The sequence below is a fragment of the Cajanus cajan genome, chromosome 2 (genome assembly GCF_000230855.2).
Source record: "Cajanus cajan strain Asha chromosome 2, NIPB_CcT2T_4, whole genome shotgun sequence".
In the NCBI taxonomy this organism is placed as follows: Eukaryota; Viridiplantae; Streptophyta; class Magnoliopsida; order Fabales; family Fabaceae; genus Cajanus; species Cajanus cajan.
Window position 1 is genome coordinate 56,768,699 of NC_138518.1, and position 15,435 is coordinate 56,784,133.

Sequence of the window (15,435 nt, forward strand, 5' to 3'; positions counted from 1 at the left end):
ATTTGTTAGAGCATTGCTAATTATTGAGACATGTCTTACATTGAATCTACAAGATAGCGATGTAACAAGATAATGTGGTGATGTTGTGAGGTGAAAGTGTCATTAAATGAAACTTGAATTAAGAATAAAAATTAAGTTTTAAATTTTACAAGAATGAAATCAAACTTAAAATTTTATGAGAACTAAAATTAGATTTTCAAAATTTTTCAAAGACAAACAAAATCTTGCCATGTGACAACTAAAAATACCCACTTGCATAATGCTGACATAATTTTTTTATTTAATAATTATAAGTATATTTTTATTTTCTAAATTACATTTACTTACTCTAAACAAAGCAAATATGTACTTGATATTCCTACTTATGTAATTATGGAAAACACATTTATAATAAAAAAATTATCTTCTAAATTACATTTACTTGCTTTAAACAAGTCAAATATATATTTGATATTCATAATTACGTAATTATAAAAAAAAATATGTAATAAAATGCTTATGGCTAATTATTTAATCATACATTATTTTGTTTATTTGTTTTATTGAGTAAAGAGTATATGTATTCAAAAATGTAAAGAAGGTTTATATTATAATTAATTCATAAACAAATATGTATAATAATTTTGTTGACTTTTATAATAATTATTTTTAAAAAATTATATTAACAATAATTTTTAATTAATAAATGGTATAACTTTTTTACAATACATAAAAATTATACTTTTTATATGTATAAAACTCGCTTCATTATTACTTTGGACGTGTGAAATATTTTAAAATGTTTTTATTTTTTTTAATGTAAAGGAAAAAAACTTTTAAAATTAATTTATAGTTTAATAGAACATGCTCTAGAAATCAATTACTATATAAAAAAATTTAAAATAATAATAAAAAATATAATAGAATTATTATATGACATTTTTCATAATTTTTTTAATTATTTTTTATCACATTAATTATTTTATATCATATATTTTTCTCCTTTTTTGTTATTTTCCTTTATCATAGTTGAGTTAAACATTTTTTTCATTCCCATAAGTATATAAAAGTTTGTTTTTAATCTCTCATTTTGAAAATATCAACTTTTTTTAAAAATATGTCAAATTTTATCTCATCACCGATTTTGTTAATCTAATTTAATGGTGACATCTTATATATCACCAGACATGTCATGCACGAATGCTAATTAAAAAAATAAAAGTTTGAGATTTTAACTAAACATTACTATTAAATTGGATTAATGAAATAAATAATAAACTATAATTTTAGCAATTGCACAAGTTAAATATTTATTAAGTATAAATAAAATTTATAATAAATTATATATAAATATAAATATTATATTTGAATATATAAATTATATTTGAAAGTTTTATAAATAGATACTTTAAAATATATTTTTTAGATTTATAGTAAATAATTTATATTGTAACATAATATTATTTTTATTTATTGATAATTTATTTTAAAATATTAAAATTTAATTAATAAATGAATATGATAAATAAAAATTAAATTAGATAAAAAGTTTAAAATATCTCTAAAAATCCTTTCACCAAAAAAAATGTACTTACAAATGTTATTATACAAGATAAAAGTTTGTGTTTAATATATAAGAGTTAATATAAAATTTAATACATTTTTTAGAAAAACTAACATTTTAAAAATGAGATAATAAAAATGAATTTTTATATATTTATAAGAAAAAAATGTTTAACTCTAAAAAAAATTGTACAATGTTAACGCACATATAAAAATACAATTTTTCATATGCATAAATGTGAAGGTTGTACCAATATTGACCGATATAAGTAGTAGCGACTTGTATCCTTTGACCAAATTGTCAAAGAGTTTGAATTCTGGAATTACCTATGAAATAGGTTACATTGGGAGGAGAATATTCACCTTGTACCCGCTCATGATTTTTGTATGTACTTATAATCTCCGACAAAGATTAATTACTATTTTTGACGATGCATACTTCATACTAATATCATAATTAAAAATAAAAAAAAATATGTGAAAGTTGTAGTATTTAATAGCTACTAATGACAAATACATGCTCTCAATTTTATTCATAATGTCGAGGTAAATTACCTTATATTCCCTTAAGAGACTCTGAAAATACTCTTTAATAAAATTTTAGCTTTAGTTGGCTATGACCAATAGCTATTGATTGCACTTGGTGGGTCAGAAATGTCCAACTTATTAATTTATCTAATAAATTATTCAAAAAAAATACTTTTCAAAATAAATATACACCATTCCAGAAAATAGTTTCAACAACAAACATTTACTAATTTAGAAATTATTTTGTTAAATAAACATATCATTCTAAAAAGCACTATCTAGAAAAAATATACGATGACAAAAAATACTTTTTGAAATAAAAAATCTTTTTAGAAAGTGTTTTCCTTTTTACAATCATATTTTATTTTAAAAAATTTATTTAAAATAGTACATATTTATCTCAAAAAAAAATTTCAAAAGTGAAATTGTGATTATGAACAGAAGTGTAAAGAATTATTTAAGAATAAAAAATTAAAACATTTAAGTCATTTTATAAACTAAACAAAAGAGATGAAAGGAGTGAAAATAAAAGTCTAGTATCAATTCATTTGTGAATTTTTTATCATTAATAATGATACATAAAAAATGACACTTTCATGATTATAAAGCATAAAGTTGATGACATATTAAGGGTTTTTAAACCAAATATCATTGTCGACTTAGTGATTAGTCAAAGTTCAATAATTTCTAAATTGATTCAACACTTTACTTATTAAATTGAAAGTCAGCAGAGACTTACTAAAAAATTTCACTTCTGACATCGAGAAATTTTCTTTAGTAAGTATATTTATTAAATTAAAATTTTAATAATCACATGATGTATCAAACCTGTCAATTACAAATATAGTTGTATAATATGGTTTATAAATAATTATATTTCTTAAATATAATTAAGATTTAATTTTCTTACTTTTTATTGTAAAAAAATAATAAATAGTAAGAGAGTGAATTCTTTTGAAATGTAAAAATCACCCAAATAAATTTTGTCTCTCCTAATTAAAAAAAATGTCATACATATGTCAAGAAAATCAATCCTTTATTAATATACATAAAAAGTTTCTATCTATTATTTATTATTTGTATTAGTCTTTATTAATTTATGTATATTTTTTATCAATAGAAAAGATTAAAACAACAACAATAACATTAAAATCTAAAATTTATATATGATACTTAAATCTCATCACTAAATCAATTTTGTCAAAAAATTACGATTGAAGTAGTTATTTGTCTAAATTTTAAATATATACAAATTAAATATTTACACGTTAACAATTCATTTCATACTTATAATCATTATTCAAAGAATTAATCACTCATACATTATTAGTGTAAATTTTTTTTATACTGACAACTAATTATATCTTTTAATAATGTTATGTTATTTACTTATTTAATCAAATAAAAATAAAATAAAATAATTTAAAAATATAATTAATTATCAATATAAAAAAATTTATATTAAGAATGATTAACTCATTCAAAGACACAAATTCTATTACTTATACAAAGTAGTGTTGGTGACTACATGTTAACTCCTTAAAAAAAATCTCATATTTAACCCTAAAAAAAAAAACTAAATTAACCTTATCCAGCGATGCGACGTGGTGGGGACATGGAAGTGAGAAAATATCATTTCCTGCACTGCATAGAGAATGAGCAGTGATTTACGAGGCCAAAGAAAAGAAAGGAAATAATGGCTCTTTCAGCATCCATGGTGCAACTCAGCTGCGTTTCTCTTCTTCACAACAATCTCAATCCATCTTCATCGCCAGTGTCCCTTTTGCCCAAAACCCTCTTTCCCATTTCCCTCAAACTCAGACTCAAAGGGAGTTCTTCAGTGTGTGGCACAAGAGGTGTTTGTGTGAATGCCTCTTTGGTTGAGGCTCCTGTTTTGTGGGCTGGAAGGCTCTGCATCTTCTATGCCCTCCTCAAGGCTGGTTTGGCTGGATCTCAAGCCAACCCTCTTGTCTCAGGTCAAACAAATTAATTAATTACTTCTTTTTTGTTTTCAAATTTTCATCCTTTATTTGGAAGAGTGCTTCAATTTTACTCAAGTTGGGTGGTTCTTTCAGATTTGGAAATTGGGCACACCAGTGATGAATCTGCTGCTGCTGCTGCTGACTTGGGCTTCTCTAAATGGGCCCACACCATACTTGGAAAACCATGTTTGTCCGATTATATACTTGTTATCCCACTTTGCATTATTTCGGTGATAGTTTCTGTGAATGAGAGTCTTGCATTGAATCAAGATAGATATGTTCAGAAGTGTATAAGTGAGAAGACATATCAATAGTGTATAAGTGAGGAAGACATAAACCTGATGCCTTAAAGTTTTGAGTAAAGACGTAATGTGAAATTAAATTGAGTGGTTGGTTCATGTCATGGCCCATTGATAGAATTTTCCCCGGTGTTAACCTTGTAATCCCAACAGTAGCTTCCTATTGAAGTGTGAATATTTCTGTTGAATTTAAGCTGGTTTGGGCCGTGTGTTAGCTGGTCAGGGAGGTGAAGGCTATTTTGTTTTTGTAATCGTTGTTTAACGGGGCTGTGGTACTGTTGGACTGTAGTAAAGGACCCCATTTGTGTGTTATTGGGTGGTACCATACCTGACTGTTTTTGGGGACTTGGTAGGAGGTCATTATTGGTGGGATGATACTATTTTGGATGAACTCCAGCCAATAGCCGGAGACTAATTTCTCAAAATATTAAGATCCATTTAAGAGATTAACTTTTTTTAACAGATGTTCTTTTATAAACAGAACCTTCAAGATCAAACTCTGACCACATGCTTATGGAGTATGGTTATTTGTCTACCATGTCACACTATGTTGGGGGAGTAGTATGATACTTTACACGTGTTTTGGAGACCGGTTTGTAGGTTGAGTGGACCACTGAAGAGAAAGGTTGAGGAAATTTGATGAGGAGAATCAAAGGGCTATATGCCAAGGGTGTTTCCAGCGTTTTGTTATTTCCTCAGTCTTAGGTGGGGAAGCAAGAGAGAGAAGGAAGCTTGGTTCAACATTGATCCCTCAAAAAATTCCCAAGTTGAAAGAGATCTATATGACCTGTCTTATCAATAGGTTTTCAACCCTTTGTAGGATCATGGGTACTAGTTTCCCGTGTTCAGATGAGATCAATTGGCTTAAAAATTGACAGTCTTTGTTCTCTTTTTATGGGATTACTGATACATGTAACAATGCTAAGCTTTAGGAGTGTTAAAACATTTTAGGGTTGTTGGTCTTATTGTTAGTGACTCAGAGATTGAACTAGTATACAAGTCCTTGCCCTAAATATCTGCATAAATAGTACTGCAGGATTAAAATATTTTAACATCATATACCTAGTCTATTATATTTTTCTTATTATTGTTACTCACCTTTCTCTCTTTCCACTGTTCCTTTGCCATAAATCTGTAAATCTTGACACTTGCAATGCATGCAAATCCAATGTGTTTCCTTATCTATGTTTTCTCTTCCATTATTGATGATGTTGTTTCAAAGTACATGTTTTCAGTTCTGTGCATTTTTATGTGGTCAGCTAAAGAAGAAGCTAATGGAAGGAAATTTGTTAGCAAATGGCATCCCACAACAAAGGGTACTCTTAGAAGGAATTATAGAGTCCCATCCAAGCCCGAGGGACGACGTCTTCTTAAAGCTATTGCATCTCTATTATCCGATGATGATCACTTTGTTGATGCCACCTCTCATAAGGTTTGAATTTTTCTTCAATCTTTGTTTCTTTAATAACAATGATATTGGTACGGAGTATTTAGTGATTTTGCTAATAATTAGTCTCTGTTGAAGAACCTGACTTACCACTTTAGTAGATTCTCACCTTCCAACCATATTTGTTTCCATTTACAACACTTGAAATTAAAACCTTACTTAAAGGAACCAAGTCCAATACTACACAGATCAACAACTTGTTGGTCCTCAGCCTTGTTGCACTTGTCAGTCTTTTTTTTTGCTCATCTATTTTTTCACCCATAATTTAAAATGATTAACTTGCATGCTGCTAAAAAATGACAATTGTAGGGTTGCCAAATCCGAAGGGAAAGTGCTCATGGAGAAAGTGTGTGTTGCAACAATGTGAGAGCTCTTTTTGATGAGCTCCCAACTCCCCATCTCATTGTGGAAATCACACCTTTTCCTGCTGGACCTCTTACTGACAATGATTACATCAAAGCTGAGAAGCTTGAGAGGGTTCTCAGATCTAGTCCTTCTGTTTGATTTGTCTATTATGGTGTTTCATGCTTTCTTGTACATATTTTTGTTAGCTTGTAAATATTGGCATGATGAACACAAATTTGTATCCTTTCAACTCCTCAACGTTTTACTTTTGAGGTGCATCATAGTTACACCTTTCAAAGACAAACAGCCTCTTTGTTTATTTGGTAGAAGACATTTAACATGGAAAATCAGATCATCAGCTTTTGTTTTCATCTGAATCCACTTATTCCAGTGTCTTTTTAACTATCTTCTTTCTTTTTTAACATATGATTCCCACGTTTCAATTAGTCCGACAAAACAAAGATTCTGTTATTAATTAATAAATACATCATATATGCCAGGTGCATCAAATTGAAATATCAGTTCTGGAAATGTGATGGTACAGAATCTAATTTATTGTTTGGATTAACTTTTCAACATCAACGCTCATAATTACACTGGATGTGTGGTTCATAAGGCCATGGACATGACCTTCAGCCCAGAATAAAATATAAAAAAAGTTATTATAAGGTTAAATGACAATTCCAGTGACACCTACAACTGTATATGATATACGTGATCGCATTTGGTGATTTTATAACTTTTTAATTCTTCCGACGAACATATTAAAGAAAAATAAGCTCATTTGTCTATGTAACTAAATATAATTTTAGTTAATTCATCAAATATATATATATATATGTATATAATTTTAGTTCTTCAATATTTCTTTGTTAATTTTAGTCATTATAAAAGTTTAAAAAAAAATAGTTTCTGTGGCGATTAAGTGTATATTAGGTTATCGCAAAATGATAATAAAGACTAATTTCAAGCTATTTAAAATGTATAAAAATTAAAATAAAAAAAAGGTGCAGGCTAAAAGAATATTGAATTTTTTTCATATAAAAAAGTATGTTGAATTTAATAGGCAGTACTAACAGTAAAAAAAATTACACTAACAAAAATCTTTAATGGAGTGTCTTTTAAGGTAATTAAAGTAAAATTTAACAAACTTAATATATATATATATATATATATATATATATATATATATATATTGTTGTTAGATGACATTAAAACATCTTTTACATTGTAATACTTATTCAAATTATAATATATTTTTTTTCACGTAAAGTATAACTATCCATCAATTACTGAGAGCAACTCCATAAAATGGTGGAAATACACGACATTCATTTTAAGTAAGTTCAGAATAAAAAGTTGCTATAGCTTTTAATTGTAATGTTTAAATTGTGGAGCTAACTAAAAATTATGGTTATTAAAATTAAAACTGAACTAGTAACCAGTCTAACTATTGTATTTTTTATTTTATTTTTCATAAACATCTCAAACTCATTATATTAGAGACTAATTTCAACCCCAAGCGTGTGGTTCAGCGGTAGGGGTTGATCCACGCTTAAGCAAGGTCAGGGGTTCGAATCCTGCCTTGTGTATGCAGCCGCGTTAAATCTTGGGGCCAGCTATCCCACCCTTTGAGGTGCCTCCAACGTAGCGAGGAGATTAGTCACTGCTGTCGGCGGTGGATACTCCAGGAACGAACCTAAAAAAAAAAAAGAGACTAATTTCAGCTCACAGTACCATGAATATCATTGATTCGAAGAATTTTCGTGTACATTGATTTAATTACAACATAAAACCACTGATTTAATAAACTGGATTAAAAAAATGGTAGAATCAATCCTAAACCAAACAAACTAATGATAACCATACTACTCATTATTTCATTAGGTTTTATAAGTAGCACTCATTCAATAATTGTAGTGTTTTTTTAATAAACATGGTAGAATAGAAAGGCACGTCTAATATTACTATTAACATGTTGAGACCATCGGCAAAGATTCATCTAAAAGATTATTGCTAACAGGCTGGACTAAAACTCACTTTTGTTGCTTACAAATTAAAAACATTCTTACAAACAAGTCCTTTGATATTTAATAATATTTTTTTCCTTCCTTTAATTTTAGGGTACGTCTGAAATGAAAGTACAGTACTGTACCCTAACAATCATTTCCATGAAAAGCGAGCAGAAATCTTGAAAAATTGAAAGCATCGTTGTTCTGGCCACCATATGTAAACCTATAATTTTTTACCCTCCTTTCCGTTTTTATGTAATGAACTTAACTTTCATTTGCATCAAATGTAATGCTTTTTGTTCTTGGACTATACTTTCTTTAACACATGTTTTTATTTGTTGAACTTTATTAAAAAATTACTTTATGTGTTTCACATCTTTACTGTTCTTTATTCTGATTTGATAAATTTTAACTAATTAATTTTCTTTTAGAAAGAATATGCTCCTAACAGTCATTTGCATTGGACTTATATTTCAAGGGAATTTATCATTTCCTCGGTCGAAAATTAATTCTCTATTTCCGTTTAACTTTTATTTTTCAAAATAAGAGAAAATAAAATACACATTCTCAATTGTAATAAAAAATTATTACAAAAAAAAAACTATTGTTTATCACACATAACATATGGTTGATTTTCTCATCATTTACTTGTAAATGAAGTTGCTCGCAAACTCAATTTGATTTTATACCTTTGTATCTGCAATCTAGAATAGCAATCCGGTTAGGACAATTATTCTCCACGCGTTTTCATTAACTCCCACTTTACATCAATAATTCCTCAGCAACCGAAAGGGGGGAAATAAGTTAATCTCATTATTATTATTCTTCAGTAAATAGTTAAACAGTACTCATTTTTCCAAAGAAACAGTCACAGACAGAGCAAGTGGTCCATCCTAGCCTTCAGGTATCAAGTTTTATTATCGCTGTTAAAAATTCAGTCCTGGGACCAGAAATCGCCTTCGTGATCTACAATCTATATGACAAATTCTAAGTCACATCTACGAAGATAGAAAAATTAAATTGCTAAAAAGATAATGCTTCATCTATACCTTATGATGATTTGGTTTCCCTACATATTTGTCCTCAGACTTAAATTACAAATACAAGCAACATGCTTCTCTGAACTTTTATAGGGCAACTAAACAAAATGAAGCAAGGCTGGTCATGATAGAAGGATATAAGGCATGGCACAAGGGGATGAAAGATTATCTGCTCAATGCTTTAAATATGAGTGATGTTCAACAACTGAAACATGGCCACCAAAGTCCGAGGCAGGAAAAGTGCATTTATTCATGACCCCCCCCATCATTTCTGAGCAGTTTTTCTTGAAGCAGTAGATTTGTACTTTCACAATTCAAAACAAAACTGCAGCTTGTGGGCGAATCTTCAGTTATACAGGTAAGGAATCTCTGTCTGTGTGCTCATATCTAAATCTTCTGTTTAAGAACATGGCGCAACTGAACCTTCTGGCTTTCCATCCTAGCCTCCAAAAGTCTGGCTTTCAAACTACTCTTCTGCACGGTGCGAGGAATGCATCCTTTCATTCCTCGATTATGCAGATTTGCTGACTCTGGAGAACTCAACTGGCATAGAAGGTCTTGGGGGCTTAGTCCACCTTTACCAAGTCCCCAGTCAGGAGACATTATGCCCCCATTAGATACCCTTCCATTTGAAAGCCTACCATTCATTCCCTCCACAGAGATTATCTTGTAATTATCCCCACTGTTTGGGCCAGACCTCCAAAGCCTTGCTATGGAGGATACCTTCTTGGATTGCTTAGTTGGGACTGAACAGACTTCACTGATTTCTGTTATTGGAGTCTCTCCACATGCACTATCTTCCCATTCAAGCACACTCCTCCCTGAGACATCACTTTCTCGATGATTCCTTGCCACTGATAGGGCACTCCCTTCGGGTGAACAACTTGATCCTTGATCCTCAACATGGCTCACAGTTTCCCATCCACTTTCATCTTCTATATCACCATTGTCATCCATAAATACATCAGAACATCTTTGAAAGTTATCCTTACTAATCAAGTTGGCTTCAGGACTCACTGTGTGAATCTTTGAGGCATGACTCACTGGAGAGTAAGTAACACATGGTTCAATCTCCCTCTCGTCAGGTTCCCCAAAATTTACATCTTCAAAAATGGAAAAAATATCATCTGGATTAGGTGGCTCATATGAAAATCCCTTGATGTCCTTAATGTCTACAGCAGCTGCAACCTGTTGAAGTGACCGTGCCTCTTTCATCTCCTTAGCATTTGGGTTCACATTTGTTGATTTGAGAAAGGTTTCCAAATCTGCTACTAGTTTATTCATCTGTGAGTACTTCTCATCAAGAGCAACTTTTGCATCAATCAATTTCATATGAACACGTTCTTCACGCCATACTTCAGCCATCTGTAACATCTTTCTCTCTTCTTCCACTTCTTCCCTAAGTTTCATAGATTCCCTCTTCATAGCTTCAATTTCAGCCTTGTCTTCTCCAATTTCCTTAGCAAGCTCATCACAAATTTCCTCAATCAATTCTCTAGCCTTCCTTTCCTTCTCGTAATCCTGCATGTACCTTTTTGCTAATAACTTAGCATCTGCCAACTCATTAACCAACCTGGAATTGACAATTTCAATCCTCTGGCGACTTTTCCTTTCTCGACTCAACTCTGATTTAATGTCATCAACATAAGCGCGGATTTTCTCATGCTCTTTGCTTCGCCATGAGGCCCTTTCTTCACCAACTTTCTTTAAAAAATGTTCGAGTTTCTTTTTGGAGGAGTGGCGTTCAGTCTCAAGCTCCTGAATCAGTACACGAGCCTGCTCTAGTTCAGCTTCAAGAGCAGATACAGCAGAAACGGTGCTAACCTTTTGGTCCAGTAGTTTCATTTGGCTGTAGATATGCTGCTCGTCATCTGATATTTTTAAACAAACAGGATCCCACTTTGTTGCCCCCTCCATTGCTGTACTGGTAAACTGTAAAGAAGGCTTGAGCTGAAGAAAAAAATAGTAACAGAAGAGGTTAGCACTTTAATAGTTTACGCTTTCACTTTGGGAAAGTAAAAGTTAGCCACTTCTTAAACTTTTTACTCTACGTCTCTACCAGAGTAGCTTCCTTCGATATGACTGATATTTAAATGACACTTTCACTACTTTGGTTTGCCCAACAATGTGAAACTGTTTAGCCTGTGAATTTTTACACAGAAAATTACATCTATACATAGCATGGATCTAAGCAACACTCAATTTCATGTATAAATGCATACAATCCAATAGATCCATCTTCTATATCATATCTGTTTACGTGTTTATAAATTCAAATGGGTGGCTGTCATGTCAGCATACATGAGCATGTGAGTGTGTGTACCTGAGTGATAGACATATTATTCCTAACTTGAAAAAATACCAGCCTTTAGAACAATGCATAGACTTATGATTAAAGCAGGCATTTGCCATTTTTTTTATTTGATACAATTTTCCATTTGCTTTGTTCATATGATCAAGGGTATGGTACAAGAAACTTCTGCTTCCGAGATCATATAGACTTAAGGAGCTTTCGAAGAGGGATTGACTAGTTGATATCATGCATAACTATAGAGAAGCAAGAAAGTCTGCAGACTGTCTAGTGTTTTTACTCAAGGCATATTCTGGCAGATTGATCAAAATCTGCAATGATTAGCCTGGAGTTCTTACAGTCTAATTCGATAAACTCCTCCATAAGCACTTCCCAGAAGGAAAAAAAAAATAGGAAGGAAAAATGAACTAAGCTTCTCCATAAGCTAAAAGTAGCTTATGTTTAAGTTAATTTGTAAAAACTCTCTCATATAGATTCTCCAAAAAAATTAAAAATTCGCTTATGCATAAACTACTACTTTTAATTTATAGAGAAGTTTATTTCATTTTTGCTTCTTATTTTTCTTTTCTTCCAGTAGTACTATTAGAGAAGTTTATTCAAAATTTCAAACAAACTCTTATTTGTTTTTTGAAGAGGGATTGGCTAGTTATCATGCATAACAATAGAGAAGTAACCAAGACTGCAGATTGTCTAGTGTTCTTGCTCATGTCATATTCAAGCAGAAGGATCAAAATCTGCAATGATTAGCCTAGGGTTCTTACTTGTCTTTCTAAGACAGAGTGACTAGTTGATATCATGCATAACTACAGAGAAGCAAGCAAGTCTGCACACTGTTCTTGCTCATGGGCCATGGCAGATTCAGGCAGAAGGATCAAAAATTGCAATAATTAGTCTAGGGTTCTAACTAGTCTGTTGAAGAGGGATTGGCTAGTTGATATCATGCATAACTACAGAGAAGCAAGTCAGTCTGCAGATTCAGGCAGAAAGATCAAAATCTGCAATGATTAGCTTAGGTTTCTTACTACTACTTCTAGTCTTCTGGCACATGATTGTAATGGGAACCATGTCCATAGATTAGATTCCATGTAGTTTCTCTACTGTCTTGGGCCTCGGCCTCATATTTTCACCCCAAAACAAAAAGGCAGAAGTGAATGCAGGAAAGGAAATAATAGTATTTCAGTCTTTATTCTTTATGTATAGGAAGCACAAAGAATCTGGGATGATTTCCATCAATTTTTTTAATATTACTTATCTCCTAAATTACATGCTTGTCCAAAAAAAATGAACATGTAGGATTCATGTGTTTTCTTACGAATAGTCTTCATACCATATAGCAATGCTGTTATGTATATGGATCACTCTATACTCTTCAATATTCAGAGCCATTATTAAATTTATAAGTAATAAGTAATAAATAAAAAACATAATACCTCACAAAAGTGTCCATTCTTAATCCCAGAAATAGAATGAGGACTTTGTGATGAATTCTTCGTAGCAGAACCATGCATCATGCCACTTTGATGGCTGAGAAATTGGTGGTCTACATGGCCAATTCCATGCTGTAGACAAGTGATATCAGTTCTAAACTAAAGGTGAAAACTAAAAAAATTATGACAACAAACCGCCAAATGCTGAAAATAATGACAATAATTACATGAATGTGGCATGCAATGACAAAAAACAATTACCTAATAATGCAGGCACCCACAAACTTCTAGTAAATAAATGAAAAATACAAATCAGCATATTGCAGGGCTTACTTAGGAACAAGCATTAAAAGCATAACAGTTCAAAATGCAAACGTTTACATACAGGTACTGAAAAACATTTATAACAAAAATTCAATTTAGTAATAATGATACACATAAAACAATTCATACAACATTTTTTTGTGTTTATCTCTCCATCATTAATAAATGTAATAAATGATGTGATGGAGAGGGATAAACAACAAATGGTGGTGTATATATTGTTGAACAAATATTATTTCTCAATTCCATTATCTCCGCCCAAAAGCCCTGGTCAAGTCATTTCTCCAACTAGCCAAGAAAACATTAATTACTCTTTTACCAATTATATCTTTACTTCTCACATTTATTAAGAAAGTGGAAATGAAAAAATTAATACTACATTTATTATAGCGTTGAAACACAAAGGACAAAATTAGAAACTTCATAACTATTTTATTAAAATCAATAAAATTTATTATATTCCTTGGTTTAGGCGTATAAACCCTAAAAGACAAATAAAAAGAAAAGGAGGTAGCATTAGACAATAACAAGTTCTGCAGTAAACCAAAAATGAATCATGAGTCAACTACACAACACTTTATTAGGCTTGAAATGATTACTTTTCCCCCTTTCATTTAAGGTCGTGAATTACTCCAGTACTAATCTTTTCATTCCCCCATACGGTCACTCGTTAGTTATCAAACATTTATTCATCACCGGTTACACTTAATGAACTTCAAACATTTAACACAAAAAATCAACAACCAATAAAAGTGTAACACACTACCATATAGAGAGAGAGAGAGAGAGTACATCATTTCAACAGAAAGCCTAATAAAAGACCCTCATCACACACGATGGAACATGCAGAATCATGAAAAAGATGGAATCACAAAAGGTCAAACCTAAACCTTCAAAACTAAGCAACAACAAAATAAGCATCAAACATCAAACTGAGAAAGCGTTTCCCATTTTCGCTTTTAATTTTAAAAACAACTCCACATTGATCCCACTTCGTTTCCTATTTCCCAAAATTTTAATTATAGAAAATAATTAAAACTGACCAAGCAAAACAACTTGCTATTTCCGTAACTAACGGAAAACATTTCATCAAACTCAAAAACTTCAATCAGAATCAGCAAGCAAATACGAGCAACAAGAGACTTAAGCAGAAAAAAAAAAAAAAAAAAAAAAAAAAAAACTAAACGATCTCTGAACAAAGCAATGAACCAAATAGGGTTTTACCTGAACTCCCAATCCCAAACGATCTCCACCAATCTTTCTCGAACCCCTCCGCCTTGCGCCGTCACACTCCACCGCTTCCGGAAGCTGCATCCGCCACAGCGCGGCGGCGAGCTTCCTCGCCGACACGGCTTGAGGCGGCAGCGTCGCCTCATTCTCCCGGGCGAGCTCCTCGAGCGGATCGCCGTGGCCTCCGGCGGCGGTCCTCTCTCTGCCGTCGTGGATCTTCCACTTGGACAGGGGAGTCTCAGGCCTGCTGCGCTTTCCGGCAGTCCGCCTCCATCGGCTGGCCGGAGTTCGGGGGTGGCGGCGGCGGCGGTGCAGCTGGAGATCAGAGTCCGGCGAGGGAGGTAGGGTTTTGGGAGGCGGCAATGGGCGCGGCGGACGCGTGGAGTCGGCGGAGATCTTCATCGGCTGCGGCGAGTGTTGCGCATTGCGAAATGCCAACTACAACTTCTTCTTTGCGGAAACCACTTCGTTGTAAGAATAAGTGAGGTTTAGAGAGATATACGCATGCTTTTCACTCTCCGTATATTTCTACGTACGCTCAACGTATCCCTCTTCCTCCTCTACTTCGCTCAATGCTTCATCACAATTTTTAACAAAATACAAATTATCATATTTTCTAATATAACGCTTCAAATTTATAATTTAAATGTTAATGAAATAATAGTACATAAGAAAAGAAAAAAAAAAAAAAAAAAAAAAAAAAAAAAAAAAAACACAGATCTATCTATCTGTTAGTGCACAAGACTATGAAAGCATCCGAGGGAGCTTCCACGTGGCCATCTCACAACACGCCACGCATTTAATTTAACTATGGCACCCCACATGCCCTTCATTCACTAATTCATATACAATTTTACTCTTTTTTTTTGTCTATTTTTATTTTCTTTACACTCTCATTCGCCCCAAAATAGGATTGTTTTAGAGTGATATATAAAAATAAATTGTCGT

General features: G+C 31.9%; 2 protein-coding genes across 2 annotated transcripts; one reads left to right on the forward strand and one right to left on the reverse strand.

The window, feature by feature from the left end:
- The first annotated feature begins 3,683 nt into the window (after positions 1-3,683).
- Positions 3,684-6,514, forward strand: LOC109811281 (6,7-dimethyl-8-ribityllumazine synthase). Its single transcript, XM_020374974.3, has 4 exons — positions 3,684-4,046; positions 4,146-4,238; positions 5,611-5,783; positions 6,108-6,514. Exons 1-4 carry the CDS (start codon positions 3,767-3,769, stop codon positions 6,300-6,302), a joined length of 741 nt encoding a protein of 246 aa, XP_020230563.1. The 5' UTR covers positions 3,684-3,766; the 3' UTR covers positions 6,303-6,514.
- A 2,640-nt stretch (positions 6,515-9,154) lies between these two features.
- On the reverse strand, positions 9,155-15,062 carry LOC109811268 (uncharacterized). The gene is made up of 3 exons (XM_020374957.3): positions 14,482-15,062; positions 12,937-13,065; positions 9,155-11,145 (listed from the first exon to the last, which is right to left on the reverse strand). The coding sequence occupies exons 1-3, from the start codon at positions 14,887-14,889 to the stop codon at positions 9,583-9,585; spliced, it is 2,100 nt and encodes a 699-aa protein (XP_020230546.1). The 5' UTR covers positions 14,890-15,062; the 3' UTR covers positions 9,155-9,582.
- Between the last annotated feature and the right edge of the window lie 373 nt (positions 15,063-15,435).

Coding starts and splice junctions, on each gene's coding strand:
- LOC109811268 (XM_020374957.3), bottom strand. CDS start 14,889: ATGAAGATCTCCGCCGACTCCACGCGTCCGCCGCGCCCATTGCCGCCT. Junction 13,066..14,481: donor GTTTGGGATTGGGAGTTCAG/GTAAAACCCTAT, acceptor ACTTGTCTACAG/CATGGAATTGGCCATGTAGA. Junction 11,146..12,936: donor AGAATGGACACTTTTGTGAG/GTATTATGTTTT, acceptor TTTTTTCTTCAG/CTCAAGCCTTCTTTACAGTT.
- LOC109811281 (XM_020374974.3), top strand. CDS start 3,767: ATGGCTCTTTCAGCATCCATGGTGCAACTCAGCTGCGTTTCTCTTCTT. Junction 4,047..4,145: donor AGCCAACCCTCTTGTCTCAG/GTCAAACAAATT, acceptor TGGTTCTTTCAG/ATTTGGAAATTGGGCACACC. Junction 4,239..5,610: donor CACCATACTTGGAAAACCAT/GTTTGTCCGATT, acceptor TTATGTGGTCAG/CTAAAGAAGAAGCTAATGGA.